This window comes from Ambystoma mexicanum, chromosome 1q (assembly GCF_040938575.1).
Source record: "Ambystoma mexicanum isolate Mex_15411 chromosome 1q, UKY_AmexF1_1, whole genome shotgun sequence".
NCBI classification, from domain to species: Eukaryota; Metazoa; Chordata; class Amphibia; order Caudata; family Ambystomatidae; genus Ambystoma; species Ambystoma mexicanum.
Genome location: NC_090922.1, coordinates 548,740,756 through 548,766,808, shown reverse-complemented (window position 1 = coordinate 548,766,808; position 26,053 = coordinate 548,740,756). Strand labels below are relative to the sequence as shown.

Sequence of the window (26,053 nt, the reverse complement as noted above, 5' to 3'; positions counted from 1 at the left end):
TCCTACGCCGCTCTGGACACTAGGGGCAGGAGCCCCGGTGGACTGTGGAGTAGGAGTGTGGGAATGAACACTCACCATGGGACTTGGTGCAGGCATTAGCTGAAGTGTGATGTAGTCAGGGGGAACGTCAGCAGGATGGACTAGGACCGACACTGTCCTGGCTGGGACACTCAGAGCTGGGGTGGATGGAGCCGCAGCTGCCCCTGCAGCCTCACCACCCTGCCTACTCGGTGCAGCAGATGACATAGCTGCCCCTGATCCACGTGGGCTTGTGACACCAACGTGCTCCACCACACGTGGCCTAGACCTGCTGACCTGGAAGTCAGCCATGGAGTCACCCAGTGCCAGGTCTGGTGCCACAATTGTCTGGTCCAACAAGGGCTGAGCAGGGATGGTGTCAGCCACGTTACCCTCAACCAGGGGGGGGGCCTTGGGTGTCCCTGACTGGTCACCCACACATGGGGGGCTAGGGGCACCCTGCAAGTCCTGGCCACGTCCCCTACCATATCCACCACAGCCACCTCTTGTGGCTCGCCCATCTTTGCCACCCTTACCGCGTGCTCGCCTCCAAACCATGGCACTGATGTTGTTGTGCGTCTGGGAGTTGCAGTAAACTATTGTCCTGGGCAATTGGGGGTCAAAGGGGTAGGGTACTAGATGGAATTCCTACCCTAGTGCTCTAGCAAGGCTGTATGTGACCCCTGGGGGAAGATGACGGGTCACGCAACGCACAGGCACCCCGAAAAAGGGAGATAATGTGCACGCAATGCCTCCTAGACCACGTGCGTGAAAAAAAAACCTGCACTACGCTGTGGCACCCAGAAACACAAAAATGAACGTATGCGTGTCACACACAGCCTAGACTGACCTCTGAAGGGGTAGGCAACACACGGGGCAAGCACAGATGTCAAATACGTGCGCGACTCACCGTCTGCCATGAAAAATCGCGTGAAAAATACGCGCGTTGGCAACACCCCCGCCAAAAGAAGAATTGTACGCGGTCTGAGGAGACAGGACGACAGGAGAAGTGAACGCTGTTTGAGGAAACAGGCCCAGGAACAAGACAAGAAGACAAAAAGCTGTCAGAGGTAACAGGGAGTACGAACGTGGAACACCGCAAAGTAAATCGCGTGTGAACCGACAAGAAGTACAGATTTCACCCACTCCATCTCCATGAAAAGCACATACAAGGAAATGGCGTTCTACACGTACCTTTTAAACATGCCCACACGTCCAGCGTCACTTCCGCGTGTACGCGCTAAGGCCCCATCCTCCAATTACACAAGCTGACACTCTGACATGCAGTCATTGGACGTGTAACATGCACCCGTGTACAGGGAAACGCCCGCGCACGCACGTCACAGACGCGCATACACGCTGGTGGCCTTTGGGCCAATGAATTCGCGTACGTGTGCTGACGCGCTTACGCGCTGAGGCCCTTTCCTCGAATTACACGTAGACGTGATGGATTTTCACGTGCCAAATCACTCCGTATCAAGCTGGCCACGGTTAAGCACACGGAAGACCACGCTCCTGCCCAGAAGGCCGAATTACTGCCCCCCAGAGCCCCAAGCACGCTCCCACCTGCCATCTGCTGCTGCCTGATTGCCTGCTGCCCACGTGCCCTGCCATTTGCTGCCTGCACATCAGCCAGGGGTGCTGTTGCTGTGACCACCCCTGCTGGAACCGAAGACTCCCGACTGGGATTCCATCGCTCCACAGCCCAGCCCCAGGACTCAGTTGCCCACCCACTCCTGCTTCTGGGGTTGTCATGTCGGGCACTGCAACATCTGGCACCACTGACAACCCCCGGCCAGAGAGGCAGAGGGGCACCAGCTTCACTGCCACCGAAGTTGGTGTCCTGGTGGAGCAAGTCCTGGGGCAGTATGATGCCCTCTTCGGAAGTTTGCGTGCCGACAAAGAAGGACGGACTCGGATCTGGACGGACATCGTGACTGCCATCATTGCGGAGGGGGTGGCAGTCTGACTATTCCATCATGTCAAGAAGCGCTGGGAGGACTTCAGGTCCAGGACCCTCAACAAGGCCCGGCGCCTCTTGAAGGCAGCGGAGGCTAGGGGGTGACTGGGCCACTTGTCGGACGATCAGATGAGGGTCCTGGAACGCATATCCCCAGCGCTCCACGTCCAGGTCCTTGAGAGGCAGACCCGTCTGGAGTTGAGCGGTAAGTGTACATGCATCATGATTGTAAGCTGTGCGTGTGGTGATGTGCCAGTAGTGTGCAGGTTGCACATGTGTTTGTATGGGGCCAAGTATGGGTGGGGGTGTACAGGGCCGTGAGGCTAACACATGCGAGGGCTCTCATGTGTGAGACATGGATGGTGCTTGTGTGTGTAGGCTTGCATGCCAAATGCAGTTGTGTGGGCACACATGTTTGGATGAATGTGTATGTAAGTAGGCATGTTCGTGATGTCACACATGGATGTTGTTTTCAGCTGCATGTATCAGCACTGTGTACATGTGCATGTGTGTGTATTTGACAAGGGTGCAACAGTGATGCAACATGGATGCATGTGACAGCGGGATGTGGAAGCCTGATTGGCAGATGTGACATGGATGCCGATCTGAACACTGCGACAGTTGGCAGAGGTGTACACATGCATGCAAGTGTGGTGGTGTGTGTGCATGTGTAGTGCACTCCCTCTGTTGCATGTGATGTTGGGCTCACCTTTGCCTGCTCATGCTGTTGTATGTGTATGGATGGTGCTGGCTGTTGCGATATGGCTGTGGTATGGCTCATGTGTGCAAGTTGAAATGGCATGTGTGTTGGCGATTGTGATGCCATGTCTGAGGTTTGCCAATGCCACTCATGTACAACTGTCATGTGTGTATGTGTCTATTGTACAGTGCCCTGATGCCTGTGTTTTATTTCTCACTGTCTGCAGCGTCAACTGATGAAGAGGGCGGAGAAGGTGCTGTGGAGCACAGCGGCGGGGATCGCACCGTCAGCCGGAGACGCAAGGCCCGGCTCCCCTCCCAGGTTGTGATCTCGTCGGGGAGTGAGGAGTCCGGTGCCGCGTCCCAGGCCGCAGCTGCCGGGGGGAGGTCTAAGAGGCGGAGGTCGGAGTTGGACTCCTCGGCAGCAGAAGGGGCAGCTGGGACCCCACAGGGCCCAACGGGGGAAGATGGCACAGAGTCATCCAGGTTGGAGCTGGGCACGGGCACAGGCACAGCAGCAGCAGCAACGAGGTGGGAGCCATGATGGCTCGGGGCCTTCGACATCGGAGGGGCAGGCATCGGCCGGAGGGCAGGAGGACCCAGGACGGGAAGTGTCTTCCGTGTGGCAGCGGTTGGGCCACGCCATAGATGCGGAGTGGCAGCGGGCGGAAGAGGCACGGCTCAAGATGTTCAGGGCGGGGAAACTCCATGCGGAGGGCCCTGAGGCGGGCCAAGTGCCTCGAGGCAATCCGCAGGGAGTTGGAGGTGAACATGTCAACGGCCCTGCGGACCCTCGGGGCCATGGAGGAGGACCGCCTCCGGGACATTGAGCAAGAGTTTGATGATGCCCTGGCCAGGAACATCCAGAAGTGAGCCGTCAGACTGGCCCGCTGCCCTTGTAAATAGTTCTGTAGTTAGTGTTAGGTTTCCTTTGGTTTTGCATTTTTTTTTGACCTTTTGGACAATGGGCCACATTTTTGTATATAGTTTTTTTTATTAGGTAGTGTTATTAGATAGGTTTCATTTCTTCTGTTGGGATCATGGACTCTGGATTGTTTATCTGTATATAGTTGACTGTTGGATTTTCTATTTTTTTTTTATAATTTACCCATGGAGCAATGGTTTTCGATTTAAATTTTCCATTGGATTTACTTTTGTGAACTGTGACTTTGGACACCTTTCCTTTGGATTATGATTTGTGGTTTTACATTATTTTACGGACATGCTGCTTTCTTTTTTTTAATTCTCATTTTCGTTTGTTTATTTTTGATTCAATTTATGTTGCTTTTAATACATATTTTTTCTTCAAACTTCAATATGTAGTATCATCTCATTGGTTTCATGCATATCATGATATGGGTTTTGACATTCACTGACACCCATTGTGTCTATGTGAGGGACATGTGTTAATTTACAAACTTGCCATTGGGGTTGTATCATGTAATTGCCATTTCTAAGTGGGTGGATGCAATACTTGGGTGGGTGTTTGGCATTTGGAGGCTGCCCATAAGGCCCAAGGATCTAGATTGTGATGACATGTTGGCTGGGGGACATGTGTGGGGGCCTGGTGGAGGGTGCCCCTGACTGGTGGGGGGTGGGGGTGCTGGGAGACATAAGTTGGACATGGCTGGGGGCCTGGTGGATGGTGCCCCACAGTGCTGGGGGGTGGGGGTGCTGGGAGACATGAGTTGGACATGAGTGGGGGCTGGTGGAGGGTGCCCCACAGTGCTGGTGGGGGTGCTGGGAGACATGTGTGGGGGCCTGGTGGAGGGTGCCCCACAGTGCTGGGGGGTGGGGGTGCAGGGAGACATGTGTGGGGGCCTGGTGGAGGGTGCCCCACAGTGCTGGGGGGTGGGTGTGCTGGGATACATGTGTGGGGGCCTGGTGGAGGGTACCCCACAGTGCTGGGGGGTGGGGGTGCTGGGAGACATGTGTGGGGGCCTGGTGGAGGGTGCCCCACAGTGCTGGGGGTGGGGGTGCTGGGAGACATGAGTGGGGGCCTGGTGGAGGGTGGCCCACAGTGCTGGGGGGTGGGGGTGCTGGGAGACATGAGTTGGACATGAGTGGGGGCCTGGTGGAGGGTGCCCCACAGTGCTGGGGGGTGGGGGTGCTGGGAGACATGTGTGAGAGCCTGGTGGAGGGTGCCCCACAGTGCTGGGGGGTGGGGGTGCTGGGAGACATGAGTGGGGGCCTGGTGGAGGGTGGCCCACAGTGCTGGGGGATGGAGGTGCAGGGGGACATGAGTGGGGGCCTGGTGGAGGGTGCCCCACAGTGCTGGGGGGTGGGGGCGCTGGGAGATATGCGTGGGGGCCTGGTGGAGGGTGCCCCACAGTGCTGGGGGGTGTGCAGGGGGACATGAGTGGGGGCCTGGTGGAGGGTGCCCCACAGTGCTGGGGGGGTGGGGGTGCAGGGGGACATGGGTGGGGGCCTGGTGGAGGGTGCCCCACAGTGCTGGGGGTTGGGGGTGCAGGGGGACATGAGTGGGGGCCTGGTGGAGGGTGGCCCACAGTGCTGGGGGTGGGGGTGCAGGGGGACATGAGTGGGGCCTAGTGGAGGGTGCCCCTGGATGCTGGGGGGTGGGGGTGCAGGGGGACATGCGTTGGTGGGCAGTAGTGCAAGGTGACAAATGGGTTGGCTGGGGGACATGGGCATGGTGGATGGGCTGCCTGCGGGACATGTACAGGGTAGTCCCCTGTGGTGTGGGCCGCCTGCAGGGGCCGTGGAGGGTCTCGAGTGAACAGCTGGGAGGACCCACACGGCCAATTTACGTGTAGGACTGCCCGGCACCCCCGGAATACACGTAGGCTGCTGGATTCGCTTTGGAATTTCCCTTGCACCTTGGAATACACGTACCGTGCTGAAAATGCGTGTGAAACTTCACGCACAACCCGAAATACACGTACCATGGATAATCGCGTGTGGAACTTCCCGTGCACCCCGAAATACACGTGCCCAGGGCAATCGCGTGTGGAACTTCCCGCGCACCTTGGAATACACATACCCTGCTGAATTTGCGTGTGTCAGACTTCCTTCTTCTCAACGCAGAGGCAGCACAAACACGGCTAGAACGCCTCCCTCCCCGTCGGGTCTTGGTACCTGGGAGCAAGTAACGCAGGCCGCCTTTACCCTTGGGGGAAAGAGGGTTAGGGTCCGATGGTTGGATGGGTAGAGGTTGTTTAGGAACACCGGAAAGAGGGAAAGGGAGAGGTTATGGATGGGGATGGGGAAGAACAGGGTAACATGTTCCTCAGCTCCGGCTCCTGTATCTGGAGTTCTCCGCCCTGGCGCTTTTGCATTCACTAGCCATCTTACTAATGCCAGATGAAATGGGCCTTTGTACTGGAGCTCCAGACCAGTTACTGTGTTCAATTCACATTCAACAATGCACACGTATGCCAGATGAAGTTGGGCCTTTGTACTGGAGCCCTCAACCAGTTACTGGACTTATTGTTCTACCTCTATCCTCACATTACTTCATGGAGGGAAGCAGTGTCTGCATTATCATCATACAGAATGAAATCACCGTCTGCATTTTCATCATACAGAATGGAACATTCAATACCCAGTTTCTAAACGTGCCCTAAAATAAACAATGGAAGTTGCACTTAGCTTCGGCACTGCTGTGTAGTCTTCTGGTCTCTTCGTGCTGCTAGACCCCTATGGCGTTCTGTACTTCACATGCACTGCAAGAGGCAATAATAAAGTCAGAAAGAAAGCGTACATATAAGCAGAGTCGCTGTTTAGGGATTAATAGTTCTGAATTAGCAATTCTGCTCTGCAGTCTTTTCAGTCTAAATACATATAGGAAGCATGCTTCGTCTAGGAACACAATCGCGTGTTAATGGTGTCTCACGCTGGGTTATTGGACGGAGCGCCATGCATTCCTAAACCGCTTCGGGCACGGTTCCAGTTCGGAAATCCAAGCGCGACTTCCTCTAAATAAACTGTCTCAAGAATGCTGCCGGAACGTGCGCGCTTGGCTCAGCACTTATCTTTTCTGTCACGTGGGGCCTGGGGTGGCAAACAGGCGGCGGGGTGTCCCGCGTAGGCTTGCCGTCAGGAGCTCTGGCTCTACACGTCCTTCCTCTCTGCTGGCCGGAATCGCAAGCGTGGGGCTTCGGGCGCGGTTCGCGCATGCGCATTCGCGCGGGCGTGGCTGACTCCATCCCAGCAGGCCTGTGCCACGCTCGGCCTGCTGGGAAACGTAGTTCCTGGGCTGTCCTTCGTCCCGGAAGCTGTTTCCTGAAAAAAGGATGAAGGACACGCCTGGGGAATAATGTAGGATGAATCCTACGCACCATTAGGGCACCTGCCACACTGCTAGAGCCCCCACCAGCCTCAATCCTGACAGCGTGTGGAACTTCCCGCGCACCAGAAATACACGTACCCTGCTGAAATCGCGTGTGGAACTTCCCGCACACCCCAAAATACACGTACCCAGGGCAATCGCGTGTGGTACTTCCCGCGCACCTTGGAATACACGTACACTGCTGAAATCGCGTGTGGAACTTCCCGCACACCCCGAAATACACGTACCCAGGGCAATAGCGTGTGGAACTTCCCACAAACCCCGTAATACACGTACCCTGCTGATATCACATGTGGAAGTTCACGCGGACCCATAATACACGTACCCTGATGAATTTGCGTGTCTGACACGCGCAACCCTGATATACACGTACACAGGCGAATCGCACAGCTGGGGGGTGGGGGGGTGGTACAAAGGAGTGGGGACCTGGTGGAGTGTGCCCCTGGATGCTGGGGGGTGGGGGTGCTGGGAGACATGAGTGTGGGCCTGGTGGGGGGTGCCCCACAGTGCTGGGGGGTGGGGGTGCAGGGGGACATGAGTTGGACATGTGTGGGGGCCTGCTGGCAGGTGCCCCACAGTGCTGGGGGGTGAGGGTGCTGGGAGACATGCGTTGTTGATCAATAGTGCAAGGTGACATGTGGCTTGGCTGGAGGGCATGGCCATGGTGGATGGGCTGCTGCGGGACATGAGCAGCGGTGCAGGGTAGTCCCCTGTGGTGTGGGCTGGCTGCAGGGGCCGTGGAGGGTGTAGAGGCAACACCTGGGAGGACCCACACAGCCAATTCACGTGTAGTGCTCCCCGCGCACCCCTGAAATACACGTGCCCTGATGGAAACGCGTGTGATACTTCCCGCGCACCCCTGAAATACACGTACCCTAGATGGAATCGCGTGTGATACTTCCCGCGCACCCCTGAAATACACGTACCCATCTGATTTTGCGTGTGATACTTCCCGCGCACCCCTGGAATACATGTGCCCTGATGGAATCGCGTGTGTTACTTCACGTGCACCCCTGATGTACACGTACCCAGGACAATCGCGTGTGAAACTTCCCGCGAACGGTTGTATACGAATTGATCATTTTACAACTGCTCGAATGACAATTGACCTTTTCACAATTGACCGAATTGTGAAGGTCAATTGTACCATATATGTGTGGGGAAACCCCCCACAACCCCCCACCCAACGCCAAACCCCCAAAACCCATATATATATATATATATACAAAAAACAACTGATATGCCAAAAATAGTGCTCAGCCTTCACGTAGCTGGTGCTAGGGACAGAAATCTTGGCCGAATTTCTAAACATGTATAAATACACATGTGTGAAGGAAAGTTGTAACACTTCAAAAAAAACCCAACCACAACATGTAGAAAATAAACCCTGCACACACGACCAAACCGCTTGCTACAAAAAACGTATTTTATTGCATTTCAAAAAATCTCGTGCAACCAACACTGCCTAATGGCTTAAAAGGGGCAGACATAATGACCATGCCTCCCTTGCTGACAATCAGGTAAAAAGAACACTCACCCCACCAGGGTGGAAACCGCCACGCGTTCCGCTTGATTAACAAGCTTCCTCAGGCTATTTACTTCCCAAATACGTGAAAACACATTACTTTTATAAACAGGAAACGGGTCAGCATCGGTATTAAGCTCCTCCCATTTGCTTTTAAATTCCCGATCATGTGATCGCAAAAGGCTGTGGTGGTAAACTCACAAATTTGCGGCCATCTTTGAATGAATTCAAAGTGACTAAATTTCGATTGGCGCTTATCCCATATCAGCAAATGCTATAATGGAAAATGAATAGAAAGCGCGGGAGAAGACGCATACCAGATGCTATACCCTATTTCCTGACAAAACATTAAAAACAATAATGATGTGTTGCTGAGCGCAAGTGCGCTAAAATGTCATTAAATGGTTTGGTTTCATCTTACATGATGAAAACCACAAACCATTGCACTCCATGGTGCGAAGTGTCCTCAACCGAAGCCAGAGAAAAGTGCAGCGCATTCCTCTGTTCCCTCAAATCATGTCACATGACCTTCCTATACACGTAACATTTGCTAAAAAAGAACTGCACGCTAGTAGTACACGAGCAGCACAAACTGTAATAGTTTTCAAAGAACTCAACTGGTTTGACCTCACATGTGCAAAATAAATGCCTAAGTAAACAGCAAACCGGAAAGTGCATGGTGCATATATAGCAGCAATGATTCCCCCCTTAAAGGACGAATACTCTTAATAAAGTGCCAGTGCATCATCATAGAGACACGACATGTCACATAAGCATAATTAGTGGCCCAGGTCGGCAGTAAAATATATATATATATAAACAATATATATATATAAAATCGAAAAGTGCATGGTGTGGTTGTTTTTTTTTTGAAGTGTTACAACTTTCCTTCACACATGTGTATTTATACCTATATATATATATATATATATATATATATATATATATATATATATATATATATATATATTCGGTCAATTGTGAAAAGGTCAATTGTGACCCTTTAAATTCGGTCAATTGTTCATTCGAACAAATGTAAACGACCAATTTGGGTAATACCCCGCGAACCACTGAAATACACGTTCCCCGCTTGCCGTTTACTGTTTGGCAGCCCTGTGAACTGGTCCAGGGTTAGCGCAGCCCTTTGCGATGAATTGGGAATTTTGATGGCTTTTCCTTGCGCGTGGGCGTTCTTGGGGGCGTAACTGGTGCTGCTGCAGGGTTGCTGCGCCACTCTGCGCCACGGCTGGTTTTGGAGGCTAAAATCCATGAATACGCTGTGCGATGAAATGGATTTTATCGCACGCGGCTGGCGCAGTGTATCGCACAGGGACACTGTGCGCCAGCCGCGTGCGCCACTTTTGAGCGAAATTCTATGAATTACCCTGTTAGTATACTCCCTTCCCCCCCCTTTTTCTTTTCTTTTCTTTCTTCTTTTTTTTCTCTTTTTCTCTCCTTACCTGTTGATGTTGTCTTTTGTGGTGTTGTGTGTGTGTTTGTGAGTTCCTTTGGTAATGTTTTACTATTTTATGTTTCACATGGGGTGGTTATGTTAATGAAGTATATGATGTGAGATGTTAGAAAATGTTGAATATTGAATGCTTATTGTAATATTTTATTGGATTTATGTGAAGTTGTTAAGATTTGCTGAAAATCTAATAAAGAGATCGTATTACAAAAAAGCATGGAAATAATGTTCTTATTACGTGGTAGTTGGGACATCACAATTGGTTATTACAACTCAGTTGTGATGTCACAATGCCTCCTGCTTCAGCCAGCAGAGAGAATTTCAGCTGTCACTGCAGCACTTAATTAAAGCCACGAAAAACGTTTAAAATTCCTTGCTTGCAGAGTAGTTTTCTGTGACACATCGCAGCCGGTAATTGACGAAGAACTCTTTATGGTAGATTGTTTAATGTGTACACTGCTGGAGCTTGACTCATGGGAGCAAGAATCTGCATGTTATTATTTATTTTAAAGGACAAAAATAACGTTTATTCAATATATTTTATTGAACTGATTGAACTATGTTTCTGCAACACATTGGGGGCTGCATTGGGAGCTGCATTATTGCTTTTTAAAATCCAAACAGAATCTATATTGATCAGCAAATGAAAGATCTCTTACATTATATTAAGCAAGAGACAAGGTATTAATGGGAGTGATAGTGTGTGGCCATGTATTATTAGGAATCGAAAACCCCCTACCACACACAAAAAGGACATCGCAAGTTACTTAGGAGTGCTGTGACTTATAAAGAAACTCAGCCTTCGGCCTCATTCCTCTATTTGGTAAAGTAACTCTCCAGTGACTTGCAATATCCTTATAATGTATGGCAGGGGTACATTATACGATATATACCATTCAGAAAGACTTATATCCCATGAACGTGTGAGATTCCCGTTACCCCCTAAATCTAACTAATCAATAATACAATTTTCTGAAAAGGGTTGGTTCAACGCATAGCACCAGGGCACAGCTAGTCAGATAATCTGTCAGATTGTAGGGTTAGTCGCTGGTGGAACCACCAAATAACAATCTGCATACCAAAAGGAGTGGAAATTTTGCTACAGAGGCTCTGAGCCCAATCTTCGATATGTACGGCAGAATGTCTATAAACAATTGAATCGGAACAAGTTAAAATTCACATAAATTCATTAGAAGACTGTCAGTCAACTCTCGTGAAATCTCTATGCTAGATGTGATGTCAGAGCAATCATTAGAACCTCCTTTCACATGGTTTGGTGCCCACTATCTTAAATCCTGATATGTTATGTGGTATTATCCGGTGTTCTAGCACACCACAGCCATTTTCATGTCTCTCAGTGTTGGTATTGCATCCATTTTTAAGAAACCCAATGCCAATTCTCTGAATGCATCCAGTAAGCAGCAAACTAATTCCTCTCTGCTTTCCCCAAGTAGTACTTATCATCATCATCTGAGACGTCACAGTTCAGTCACATTTTCATGTGTCATATGGCCCTTCTTGATAAGTTTCATGAATGCTTCTGCCAATGAAAAAGTGCTCGGACCGCATTATCTTCAGTATATTGGACACAGTTACTTACTGATTGTGAATAAATATTGTACGCTTACACAAGATTAGTGATATTTTAACTTGGGTTCTTAGACATTTTAATTTATTATCAGCACAATAAAAAATGTGTAAAACAGTGTCAATTGAAACATGACAAAGGATATGCCCACGTTGATCTGCAGGACCGCCTCCTTACCTACGATCGGGCATGCAATAACAGCAGCTGGCTCATCTGCCCATTTCAAATATAAGATGAATAGCAAACAATTTTGGAGGTTCCAGTCTGTCTGGAAGATCATCAAAGTCTACCAATGTATGTTTTCTTTCATGTTGGTGAAAGCCCTTCTGCATATGGCATTTATTCCAAAGATGTCATCCTCCGCCGATGACCAGTCAACACTCTTGACCCTGAGAATAGCCGTCTTCCATATCTCATAGATTATATTTGTGTGGGACATAAAATAAATGAGGGAGTTGCTATCAAAATGAGTTTCACATTGGAGGACCCATGGTAGATGTATTGCAATATGAAGCGGAAGACATTTTCTCACACATCGATAGAAACCTGTATGTGGAAACCTGGATAGAATGAGTCTGAAGCTTTTGGTGTCTACCGATAATTCGATATTACAAACTGCTGTTGCTTGTGCTTTAATTCTGTAAACTTCTAGAGAAACAAACATATTTGACCAGGGGATGATTAAAACGTTCTCTTGTACAAAACACTGGAGTCTACTTTGACTTTGGTTTCAGGGCATGTTACAGCAGAACACAATCACAGTCTTTATATCATTTGGATTTTTCTTAACCATCTAAAAAAGTTGAAAATTAAATTCAGATCAGAGACTTGAAGAATGCATAATGCTGATGGACTGAAGCTGGACTGAATTTCTGTTCTCCCCGCATAAACCAACATGCAGTTGCACTTTCTTTCAACATGGCCTTTCAACACAAAGCAGGTCATGACAACCATCTTGCTCTTATTTTTATTTTTTTATTTTTTATTAGTTTAAAGTGTAATTGGCTAATTAAAACCTTATACACAATAACATATAATAACTGTGCAAAATATTCAATAGACAAATAACACTCTCTTTGTGAAAGATACATCGATACAATAAAATAAAATTGGATAAAATGAGATGAAGCACATCATTAAAATCCAACAATAAAGCTCTCATAGGTCTCATCCCCATTAGTCACCGATAAAAAGTTCTCATAATATTTCATGGGACAGTTTACCTGAGGTGAACATTATTTCATCCGTTATGCATACAGAGCATATTTACTTATGAACATAAAATACATTAAGAAATTGCTCTCTCCCATATATAAAAAGCTGCACCAACATATACCAGTGTTTCCGCCCCATATATGGTTTACCAAAACTGGTCACTCTTTATCATTCTTAGATCACTTACAAGTTTACCATATCCTTTGTGGTACCATTCTTGTAACTTTACACACTTGGTGAGTATGTCTCTAATAGGTTTTACCTCCATGTTACAATGCCTGCACAGCCTTTCCTCCCAGGGTATCCCTGACCAGGGTCCCATATATTCTTTACACGGTAGGAGGTTGAATCGAAGGAGCATAATGAATCTCACCAACTTTCTGTTACTAGTTTTTAATAGGTAGCATCTTGGTGTTGCAGGTTTCAGCCCTTGCATAGCGTATATACCATATTGTTTCTTACTATAGAGATATGACTGACTTTTACACGAATCCCAAAATCCTGCTTTCTTTTTGAGGTGTTTAAATGTCATAGTAACTTCCTCTTTCTCAGTGGGGAATCTTATACCTCATTCATCTAAAAGAGAGGGTGCTTTATCTTTTAGGCCTTGTCATGACCTACAGAACGCGCCCCTTTTGGGCTTCCTGGTCCTTGTCACAACGGGGCCTGCACTCCCTGGTACTCCCAACATGGCTGTCCAGCGTGAAACCCCTTCCTCGCTCTACACATTGGACGTAGCGTATTCTATTAATAGACCACGCCTTCCGTGGCTCCGCGCGTCTCAATGCTATTGTGTAGTAGCGACCAGACGTGTGCTCCGTTGCTCGCGGAATTGCTTCCTTGATCCTGTCCCCTTTAACTCCATTCCTAGCCTTCTCCTTTTTTTCTTACCTCCTGGACTTGTGTGCTGTTTAGTACACTTCTTCACTTCCGGGATTCCTGGATCATTGCATCCCGGAACTTGAACGCACGCTGGAGTCGGAAGAGACTTGTGCAGCCTTATTCAAGACCAGGTCCGTCCGCAAGAAGACATCGACCAAGAAATCCAGTAAAGACCGGACTCAGGTGAGAAGGGGGGAACTCCGTGACATGCCTGGCATAAAGGTATTCCATTTTTCTTTCTCATTCATGTTCTTACCAATGAGGCTCATAAGTCTCTCTTCCTCCCCTTCCCACAACGCTTTCTTTATGTAGAGTTTACAGCACCAAATTTTCCACAACGTTTCAAGCAAGCTTTCTACAGCTCCTTATTATGAGAACTGATACTAGAACACTTTTTGGGATGACAAACCTTTGATTGGTTGTAGGCGCTGACTGGATTCGATGGTCCAATTTCTGGCAGTTCTGCCTTCTGTTGATGTTAAGTCATGGTCCAGAATTTAATTTTTTTGTGCATATATTTTTTAATTATTGTTATTGGTATACTTTAACCAAAACAGTCAGTGTGGCAATTAGTGCCAGACGGTCAAAATTGGTGAGTGTAAACAGCCGACGCACGTTTCAACCAAAGTCTTTCTCAAGGCTGTGATTGGTGAAGTGAGTGATGGGATATGTGAGAGAGTGGTACACGGCGCAGTGACATGCTTTGAGAAAGTAGTGCGGTGCAGTTGGTCAAAGATGAGATTTTGGTTCATCAAAAAGTGACATATTATTTACAGGTTTTGTTAAATCCATGTAATCATTATCACAGTATATAATTAGTAGTAAATTGGTTGCATATTAGGTGGTGACGGTGAGTTGTGGTGAATGAAAAATATACATTCAGCATGACATTCATTATTAGAATAATATGTATTGAGATCATTAGCAGCATACATTATGAGTGTAATGAAAGGAGACAATGTACCAAGGGAGAGGGTCGGGTGGAGAGAAGAGGAGACAAAGGAAGATTGTTAGTGCCAGAAGTGGCCATGCTCAATGCTGGGGCAGAAAGGGGGTGGATTAAGGCAATTTAGTAGAGGGGGTGGTAGGGCTTACCAGAATTGAAGTGGTAGCAGACTCGTGGTAGAGTAAGTTACTGTTCCCCCCTGGTCCGGGTGCCAGGTTGAGGCTGGCTAGTCTGGTCTGTGAAGAGTCAGAGGAGCTCAATGTTGTTGCTAGATAGATCCATTGTGACATACTTGCATGTGTGGTCAGAGGTGACCAGGTGGGTATATTAGTGGTGGAGTTCGCCGACATTAACTTGGAATATGCCTCTGTAGTGGAGGTTCATATTTGGGCAACTGGCTGAGGGTGGTGTAGTTGCAACCAGCCGTGTGTGTTGGGCATGGTGTGAGGCCGCGTGGCCGTGATGATTAGGCTGGGTGGTAGAATTGGCTCTATAGTAGTTGTGGTCGTGAGTGGGCCCGTAGTATGCCGGAGGTGCCTGTGTGCGTGGGGTAGGTGGCCGTTTGCCCCATGATGGTGGAGTTGTTGGTCTGTGACAGAGCTGTTTGAAGCCTGGATGTAGGGAGGGGGGCGGTGGGGGCTAGCCGTCAGGAGGCCCGCAGGGCAGGGTTAAGGTCCTTAGTTAATCATGCCTGGTGCCATGATCGGCAGAGGGGTTGATTGTGTGGTTTAGCATGCAGGGCAGCGGGCCTATATTAATTGATAGCCCGATGGTGCATTGGTGCGAGGCCTGGTGGCCGTGATGACTAGGCTAGGTGGACGATAATGGGCTCCAAGGTGGTTGTGGCCGATGACTAGACCCGTAGTGGGCCGGAAGCGCCAGTGGACGTGGGTGAGGTGGCCTGTTACCCCCAAGTCGGGGGAGGTCTTTGGCTCCGTGACCGAGTCAGGCAGAGTTTAGAAGCTAGGGGGGGCGGTGGAGATTTAGCCGTCAGGAGCCCCACAGGTCCGGGTTAGGGTCCCTAATTAGCTTACCTGGTGCCGTGATCGGCGGAGTGTGCCAGTCGTATTCCATCAGGAAGTGTGATGGCTGCCTGCGTGTCCTGATCACTTCCTGATTGACTTGAATTGCCTGATCTTATTGGTTGGTGAGCGAGGTGCACTGGTTGGTTGTTGAGAAGGGCACCCTGATTGGTCAGCCTGAAAGGGCATGTGACGGAGGTGTGTCACACCGCGTCAGCTCCTGTTGTTATAGAACCACAGTCGCCGAGGGTTTTATTAATGTTCATGTGAGTCCATGCGATGTGGACTGCATATGCTACTAGGAGGGTATGGGCAAGCAAGCCGGCGTGCTCGGTCCTGTTGGTACAACCAACCCATGGATGGATGAGATCTACCCAGTTTGCAGTTGCCTGGGCATTGATTCATGTTGAAGTGATTGGTTAATCTATGAAGGGTGGACTAGTGCACTAGTGGGTTGGTGGCCATCTGATGGGCGCGAGTTAGTGGGGGGTTAGTTACATGGCAAGTGCATTAGCCGAGGGGTCCCTACTGAAGAAATTTCAAGGCGGGAGGAAAGGGATGGAGGTGTGTATGGGTTGTGACGGCTAACCCCCGCTGGTCCTCCCCCTACATCCAGGCTTCAAACAGCTCTGTCACGGACCAACAACTCCACCATCATGGGGCAAACAGCCACCTAGCCCACGCACACAGGCACCTCCGGCACACTATGGGCCCACTCACGACCACAACTACTATAGAGGCAATTCCACCACCCAGCCTAATCATCACAGCCACAAGGCTTCACACCATGCCCAACACACACGGCTGGTTGCAACTACGCCACCCTCAGCCAGTTGCCCAAATATGAACCTCCACTACAGAGGCATATTCCAAGTTAATGTCAGCGAACTCCACCACTTATAGACCCACCTGGTCACCTCTGATCACACATGCAAGTATGTCATAATCGATCTATCTAGCAACATAGCTAATTGAGCTCCTCTGACTCTTCACAGACCAGGCTATCCAGCCTCAACCTGGCACCCGGACCAGGGGGGACCAGCAATTTTCTCAACCACAAGTCTGCTACCACTTAAATTCTGGTAAGCCCTACCACCCCCTCCACTAAATTGCCTTAATCCACCCCCTTTCTACCCCAGCATCGAGCATGGCCACTTCTGGCACTAACAATCTTCCTTTGTCTCCTCTTCTCTCCACCTGACCCTCTCCCTTGGTCCATTGTCTCCTTTCATTGAACTCATAATTTATGTTGCTAATGATCTCAATACGTATTAGTCTAATAATGAATGTCATGCTGAATGTATATTTTTCATTCACCACAACTCACCGTCACCACCTAATATGCAACCAATTTACTACTAATTGTATACTGTGATAATGATTACATGGATTTAACGAAACCTGGTAATAATATGTCACTTTTTGATGAACCAAAATCTCTTCTTTGATCAACTGTGCCGCACTACTTTCTCAAACAATGTCACTGCGCCGTGTACCACTCTCTTGGTTAAAGTATACCAATAACAATAATAAAAAAACATATGCACAAAAAATTAAAAGACTGGACCATGACTAAACATCAACAGAAGGCAGAACTGCCAGAAATTGGACCATCGAATCCAGTCAGCGCCTACAACCAATCAAAGGTTTGTCATCCCAAAAAACATCGAATTACTTGGGAACCCTGGAGTTGGTCCCCAGACAAACCATGGTCGAGGCTGCAGGCTGAAACCGAGCCCACTAATAGAAGGTGCGCAGGGGACAGGGAGTCCCGACCCCAATAACTCCAACCTTTCAAACCTAATACTAGAACACTAAGATCTAATAACCAGCACTTACTTGTGCTGAAATGCTGAACTGTTAAAGTGGCCAACTCAGCCTTTTTCTCCATTGGGCCTAAGGTCTGTAATGCTCTCCTACTGGATATGAGATGCCTTGAGTCACTTGAGATTTTTAAGAAAAGGTTGCAGACTCATCTTTTGAATTAACTCATTCATATTTTTTACCTGATAATTGTAATCTCTGATTTTAGCCCCCAATTATGTATTTTCTGATGATCTCTGTTATTTGTTGTCTATGTCTTGTAGCGCCCTCACGCCCTAGGGTCCATGGCTGTGCTATACAAATGTAATAAAGTAAAAAGTAAAAGGTTAACCCCAATTTGCATCGTATAGCCTTTATCAGGGTGGATGCAGGGAGGCCTAACAAGGGATTCCACAGTTTCCCTTCGAGTTTTCCTTGCTCTTATTTGTGACACAGAAGAGCTTCAAATTGATCTCAGAATTCCAAACCTACAGCTCAGTTCTCCAAACCGTTGGGTCGCCGGACCAATGCTTTTTACATGCATAAGAACAAGCAACACTTTGGTTGTCTCAAATCTCTGCTAAACTATTAAAATGCCAGCCACTCCTCATCACAAATAGGCCACTCTACACTTTGGACTTCTATATGATGAGCTCCAGTAAAACAAGCAAATACATGCTAAACCAGACAGTCATATTAATCACAAAAAGCATCACTGTCTCTGCTTACATGCATAAATAATCCAAGAACTATGGCTTGATTGCAGGCCCTAACAGACCAAGCACCCTAATTCCATGACCTCCAGACCTAGCAAAATTGCATTCAATGACATCTGAGATCTATGACTCCTGTATTACTCACATCTTAGTACATCAAACTCGCAAAACGTGGCAGCTGAACTCCCAACATTACCAACATACACCATGCAATTGCTTTTAGGATGCCAGATTGTAATATTGTATGTATTTGCATTTTGCACAGCACCACACACATGCGTATCCTTCCGACACATGATCTAGACAGCTTGGTCAATCGTACTTCCAAAGTGGATGTTGCCAACGTGTTCGTCTTCCCACAGCTTAACCATTCATGTTTTCCCTCAGAAAGTGCCTAAGAGAAACATAGTTCATGTTCACTCAAGCTAGGACTTCCTTTAAAGCCCTTCAGAATATCTCACTTTTCTAGAGATATTAAAAGGTCAAGTTCAGCAAATGATTCATCTTGCAAGGAAACTATTCCATTAATGCTGTTACCTTTAACAAGAACTATTTAACACGAGTCATTCTTTGTGAGGTCTAGATATTTATATGGGCTAAGGACTTTGACTAGTTCTGAGATCACTTTGTTTTTGGTCAACCCATTAACACAAGAGACCATTTGGAATGTTGCTATATTACAGAGCAAAAGATTACTTTCAATATTCTCACCGATTCATACTTTAGATTTTCTCTAGTAGAAATATCCAGGATAAAGCCCATCCTTAAAGAACACGTGAAGGAAAAAGACAGGAAAATAGTGAACTATTTAAATATTTAAAATGGGAAGCTAGAGAAAGAGAACTGCCGGATGAACCAATGGGAGCTAGAGAAGGAAGAAAGGTGTTAAAAAAAGGAAGGAGTGATTACGGAAAAAGATGGCAGGCAGGATAGCAAAAATAAAGGAATATGTTGTATTAAAAAATCTTACATGCCAATTAATTGATAACTCCAATATCAGTAAAGTTTAGCCCTTGAATACTCACCATTCACATTTATAGAGACAGTGGCCTTTACAGACAGCTGGGAGAATGGGTTCTGAGCCTCGCAGGTGTAGTTCCCTTTATCCATAGAGGACACCTTGGCAATGGTAAAGGTGCTGCCATATTGTTTAAGATCATTATCATTGAGAAGCCACTGATAAGCTGCTCCTGGGACAGACAACGCAGTGCACGTTAAGGAAAACTTTGCACCCACTGGTAATAGTTGAGATCCTGCTGGATCGATCATTATATTCTCCGGCCCATCTGTAAGGGAACAGAGAAAGAAGAGCTGAGCGCTGCAGGTCAGCGAAAGAGCAGGGAAAACTGGGAGCAAGGGTGATCTGTGATTACTTACAGGCAACTGTCAGCATCTTTGGGTCACTCTTGCTACGGCTGAGGGGGTTAATGCCTTCACACTGATAGGTCCCGGTGTCACCTCGGGTCACATTTTTGATGATCAGTGTTCTGTTGTCTGCAGACAGTATGATATTACTGGGTAGAACCGGACTGTTATTAAATAACCATAGGATTGTCTCTGCATTGGAAGTCTCGCAAGTTATATTGGCCGGGCCCCGATTCTCCACCAGCTGTGCACTCACATAATTCACTATGGGTTTAGTCACATCCTCTGCAACCAAAACAAAAGATCATTATTATTTCTGATGTGTGCTCTACGGACAGTGATTTATAAGAGAAGGGGATACATATCTATGACTACTACACAGAGCCAAGTTTCCCCTACAAGGAAGGCCTAGAGCCTGCAAACCTATGCCGGACAGCCCTGCAGTGTCAACGTTGAGGAGCTTGCTGAATTGCTCCAGGTCAACTTATGCATAAAATGACCCAAACGTTATATTCAGGTGTGTGTGAGGGGGTGATGCACTATGGCAGCCCCTTGAGCCATCGGCGTGACCCACCCTGATCCTGTGAGCTGGCTATATAAGAGTAGCCAGTACCTGTGGACAAACTATCTGGTTGGGAAAATCTATACTGTGTTCTCCATCCAGCATATCCCAATTATTTACCTATGCCAAGGGTGAGGTGACTGACTTGAGTGACGTCCCACTAGCCATTTGGTTGTGCCTTGGCGCAGTGTGTATTTTGTTTTTCATCCAGCTGATCTTGATCTACTGACCGGTGTCGAGGGTGGGAAGACGGACTCGAGTGATGCCTCACTAGCCACCCGGGCATACCTTGGCAAAGTGTATATCTACTGTGTTCTCCTCATTACATTATGTCCAAGTGAAAGCAAAGCCATGTCACGTTCCCTATACTTCTCAAGAGGGAATCAGCGTCACAATATAGTGCCAGTAATGGCGGCCCAACATCTAATCAATTACATTTAAGTTATTTTATCTGACTTTAGAGACAAGGACCAATCAGACAATGGCATTATTACTCCAGCCAAGGAGTCTTCCTCAAACAGTACATGTATTCATTCAGCACCACATATAACAAAACAAAATCTTACCTGCGGATATGCATAAATTACCTAGCCCTCCAGGCCAAGAGGAAGGTTGCAACTATCAGGTGTCTGTGATTACTCATGATGATGTCCTTCTTGTAATTGATTGCAATAATAGGATTGACATTTTACCTGATTTGAATGGGGAACCAAACCCGCGTGACTACCCCTGCCGCTACCTAATGGCAAGGACAACACAGAGGAAGCAAGGGGTCCTCCGGGTTGATTTTCCCAACGTGCCTTCCTACTGGGGCTGGTGAGATTATAACAGCTCCTGCTATGAAAAAAGTACCCAGATGGATTATCTGGTTAGGAGTGCACTGTTAATCCCACAAGCGGTTTATAGTCGTATTTTCGAAATCAATAATTTCGAATGCATTATTGTCGAATCAATAATGTTGAAAAAAAAATTCGAATTACTTTTTTAAATTTTGTTTATGGGTGCGTTCCCCCTCAACCCCCTGTTATTTTTATTTTTAATAACCCTTATTTTACTATCTAAACCACCAAAAAAACATATAAAATAAAAAAATAAATATTCAAAATTTTGTTTCCGACATTTTTTTCCGACATTTCTTTTTCTCAAATTTAATGCATTAGAAATTATTGATTCGACATTTTGACTGCACACCCCCACAAGCTTCATTGGAGCAGTTGTAGTGATTTGAAAGAGTCAATTCTCGCCTTGAGAAACTATGCATTCAGTTTAATTGATCAGATTATGGTTGTAATTCAGACCCTGAAAGATGTGCTCAGCACTGCGAAAGGGCAGAAGGGCCTGCACAGGGTGGGTAACTGCTAAATAGTGCTCCCCCTTATATTACCCCCTCTTGATTTAATATGAGGGTTAGTTCAAGCCCACACTATGCACCACCTACACCTTTAATAGGACCTGACAATGCCTGACTGGCAAAAAAGGATCACGGGACATGACAATAAATCCAATAAGCCTAATGTTAGTTGCAAGCCATATGTACTTCTAGGGGGAGAAGACCAACACATTATGAAAAAAGCAGCCCTATAATTTTCACTAATGCATGGCAAGGTGGTTCCTATGATCCATCACACCCTCTTAGGCTATCAGAGCGATGCATTGTCTGTTTGATACACGTCCCTAAACTTGCAAGGAGCTATAATAGATATAATGGATGTACTAAGTCAGATGCAATGTGGGATTATATTAAAATCACTTTGACACAGGAAACCTTAGCCTAAGGTTTCCTTGCTATTGAATGCAGAAGCCTACCACCCTTAGGTTCCTCAATTCAATTACACCATCACCCTGCTATCCCTGCACACCCCCGTCCCCTTTACTGGGGTTCCGGCATTCCCTCCTAATCTGCCAAAAGCTCCATTAACCTTCACCTTCAGTCACAGCAAACACTGACTCCAAGTGACTGTAACTGACAGCGGATGACCTTGCCTGAACATGAGACCCAAAAGTATTAATACAAGTTGGTATAAAGTAGAGTGAATAGCGGCCAAGTAGGACCTCCTTAACGAATTGAAAAAAAGACAATAGGGAAGGACAGAGGCACCGTGGTTAGGCTACAGGCATCCCCTGAAAAACTGGTCTGTCGCCTGCTCCAAAGGCAATACAGACTCTCTGTCCTGTCCAAGTAGAGAGTCTACATCCAAGCCCGCGTCTCTGCAGTCTCTAAAAACACAGCTGAACTCTTCAAAATCTGCAAGGAGCTGGCCAATCCTGCTGCAGTCTCCACCTCTCCTGTTACCTCCCAGGCCCTCTGCATGGCACTGGCCTCTCACTTCACCACTAAAACTCAGGACATCCTGTCCTCTTTCTCCTCTTCCTCTCCCCCTCTACCTGCCTTGGGACCTCCCCACCGCCTCTATCTCTCCTCCTATATTCTCATCTTTCCCTGTGTTCACTCCTGACAATGTGTCTAGACAAGTCCAATCTATGAAAGTATTGTCCAAGCAGGTGCTCCCCTGCTACTTCAGAACCATCAAGGACCACATTGACACCCTCGCTCCAGCCTTGGCCGGTTTCTGCAATCACTCTTTTACCACTGGAACTTTCCCTTCCCCCCCAAAGGACTCCATTGTGCACCCCCTCCTGAAGAAGCCTTCTGCCGATCCTTCCTCTCTGGCAAATTTACGCCCTATCTCTATCACTACTTTCCTGGGCAAAATCCTGGAAAAGCAAGCCATCTCCCAGTTTATTCTCCATACCGAATCTATTGGTTGTTTCCATAACCATCAGTCCAGCTTCAGAGCAGCCAGAAGCACGGAATCTGCTCTCCTGAACACCCGTGAAGACCTGCTCTCAAATCTCGACTCCAGCCTTCCTTCTGTCCTCATGCTCCTTGACCTTTCCTCTGCTTTCGACATGGTCAACCACGCCATCCTGATCAATTGTCTCCATAACAAGCTGGGCATCACAGATTAGGCCATAGCCTGGTTGACCTCCTTCCTCTCCCATCGATCCTACCAGGTCAAACTGGGTTCCTTTCTCTCCACCACCTCTCTCTCCACTTGTGGTGTTCGCCAGGGATCTAACCTCTCACCCTCGCTCATCAGCCTTCACTTGGCACCTATGGCCCATCTCATCTCTAACTTCTCTATCAACTTTCATTGTTATGCGGATGGCACTCAGTTGTCCTTCAAGCTCCTGTCTGCCTCCTCTCCTCTCTCACTCATTCCTGATTGTCCAAATTAGAGGCACATGGAGGAAAAGATTATGTTGTTCACATCAAATGTAGAACTCACATGCAATTTGAACCTTTACATCAACCATACATACAGGTGAGGAAACAGGAGGGGGCACGGATTTCCCTGTGACAGACCCGGGTGCTACCACAACCGTGAAGCAGAACCCAATGGAAACTATTGTCCGTGAAAGTCCAGCGAATTAACAAACAGGGAGAAAGGTGTTGCCACCCCCAGGACAACGTTTGCAGAAGGGATACGCAGATCACACTTCTTCTGCTCTCACAATCACATCTCATTCAACCACAAACGACTCCTACTTATCACCCTACAAACATCCCACATGATTACAACCATAGAACATACTTAGCAACCTCCAACAAACTTCAAGCAAACACATGCACATCATCCACAATACGCATTCAGTGCGCACATACATATATGGGGGACAGTGGAACGAGGTAGCATACACTCAAAAGCCAACCCTCTCACAACAGGTGGGTACATTCCTTCCCTCCCGCGTCACATACATCCTTATACCCATACACCCATGCATGCGTCATACAACCCAAACACTACCACAATCATGCACATAAAACAACATATAACAAATAATGTGCTCCTTGTAGCACTGAATACATTGAATAAACTATCACTTAAACCTTATGGATCCATTACTAAATTTATATAACTTATAAACCTATTAACTAGAGTGCACTATAAATACATTTTAACATCCATTGGCCAATTCAACCTCTTCGGTTGAAATAACTTTACTTCCAAAGTTTCACCTAAAAGAATACATTATACCTCACGCCATAGCAACCTTTTAATGGTTGACCATTTACTTTGTCTAAAATTTCTCCATATTTAATGTTTATTCCTGTCGGGCACAACCTCTTTTGGTTGGCCAACCCTGTACCTCAAATTTGAGTGTACCTATCCCATATGTACCTCATGTATGAGCGTACATTTTGCCACATTCCTATTGACACCTTCAGTAAATTGGAATTCCTTACCCTTATTCCAAATACCTCCAAAACTGATTTCTCATCATATATATGTCACATTTTAGATTATCCTGTGCTTCAACCATGAACATCAACACATGAGTCATTGCCAGGATGACACAATTAACACTTAGGTCCACAACATTTCACAGACGTCACAAGACAATGGCCCAACACCCTTGCAGGGTATCTACATACTGTCTATTTAACCATACGTTTCAAACATAGGGTATTACCATGACCCTAATACTGTTTCACAAATTCATACACATTTCCTCATTATAACATAACATTTTAGCACATACTGTTGTTATATACCATATTATTCTGCCAAACCTATAACATAGAATTGATGCCTATGTTATAAACACATTAAATACATTCTTACACATGCACCAAAACGTTCCATCTTTGATTCAACCTTATTCAGTTTCCTTATTGTCAAGTTATTAAATAATCTGTTTCTTTTGTTATAGAAAGTGCTGCATACATCTTTTTGTTCCTGGGTCCTCATACGTCGCTTTGCTAAGGACAAACACACTCCATATATAGACAAACATGTGCAGCAATCAAAAGATATTAATATGTAAAACATTGTTCAGTGTCCAGAACAAAACTCTTGTTAAATTCATACAATCTGTAACTTAGTCACTGTCACCATGTAAAAAAAAATATGACCTTTCATTTTTTGCTTAATAAAACTTCATTAAATAAACAACAACAAAAAATGTTCTGCTCACACACGGCTCGAAACGCCGCTCAAGAAACATAGGCAAATGGATAACGCCATGAGCATGAGACATATTTCTCTTAGATATAGAAGATGAAAACATGTGCAAGAGCCACGTACTGGACAATTAACAGTGAATAAGACTTATACAAGATGGAGTGAGCAAGTCTCTAGAGGCCAAAGGAGCAATAACACACAGCATAATTGTATCAAATAGCAGTAAATAGGAGATCAAAATGGACACATTTGCGGTCTCCTCACACGTGATGCAGAAGTTGAAAACAAGGAATATACATTAAGCTGCAATTGAAGATAAGTGATGTGCTCATACTCCCTTGAATGTCCTAGAACAGAGAGCAATGGCAAGGTCAACTACAGATGGGAATCTTTGGTTTATGGTCAAGCTGATGAGAGATGATGGACTAATTGGGAAAGTGGGGAGTAATCTGATGTAAATCAAGCACCTGGGTCTCATTTCACTTACGTGCAGCTAGCCGAGCTGAAGGTCCAAGATTGGTTGGAATGTCAACCAATCAGTTGGTCTATGGGGCTACTTGCTATACGATGTTGCATAGACAAATCTGCTCCCATTTTGTCCACTAAAATCAGTATTATAGGTATTTGGAGCTACTTTGATGTGTGTCTTGCATAAAAGCGACTGCCAATGAAGTACTAATTTGTATACTTTCTAGATATGTTCCCCATACCAATCCCTCCCACCAGTAGGTTTTGCAGTATGCCAAATAGGATGGCATCATAGATGACGTATATTGGAGTATAAGACCTCGGCGTAATCAAGTGTGTGTGTGTGCAAACATCAGCTGATGTCTGCTGGTGAACCCAGCTTTATTAAATTGAGAATAAAGTAGTACTTGCCATTTTATTTGTGTCTGTCTGGTTATTTGGTCTGAGATCATTATTGGTAATTCCATCCAGCACAAGAGACGCTTCAAGGTACTAGAGCACAATTTGGCAGCGCTGTGGAGGGTTCAAGATCAATCGACC

General features: G+C 46.8%; 1 protein-coding gene across 1 annotated transcript in view; it reads right to left on the bottom strand.

The window, feature by feature from the left end:
- The window catches only part of LOC138531343 (carcinoembryonic antigen-related cell adhesion molecule 6-like), a 692,624-nt gene that overhangs the window by 72,365 nt on the left and 594,206 nt on the right, over nucleotides 1–26,053 (bottom strand). The window contains exons 5-6 of the mRNA XM_069640984.1: nucleotides 19,529–19,801; nucleotides 19,177–19,437 (exon numbers count right to left, since the gene is read on the bottom strand). Coding sequence (XP_069497085.1) covers nucleotides 19,177–19,437; nucleotides 19,529–19,801 — 534 coding nt within the window. The remainder of the gene's footprint in view (nucleotides 1–19,176; nucleotides 19,438–19,528; nucleotides 19,802–26,053) is intronic.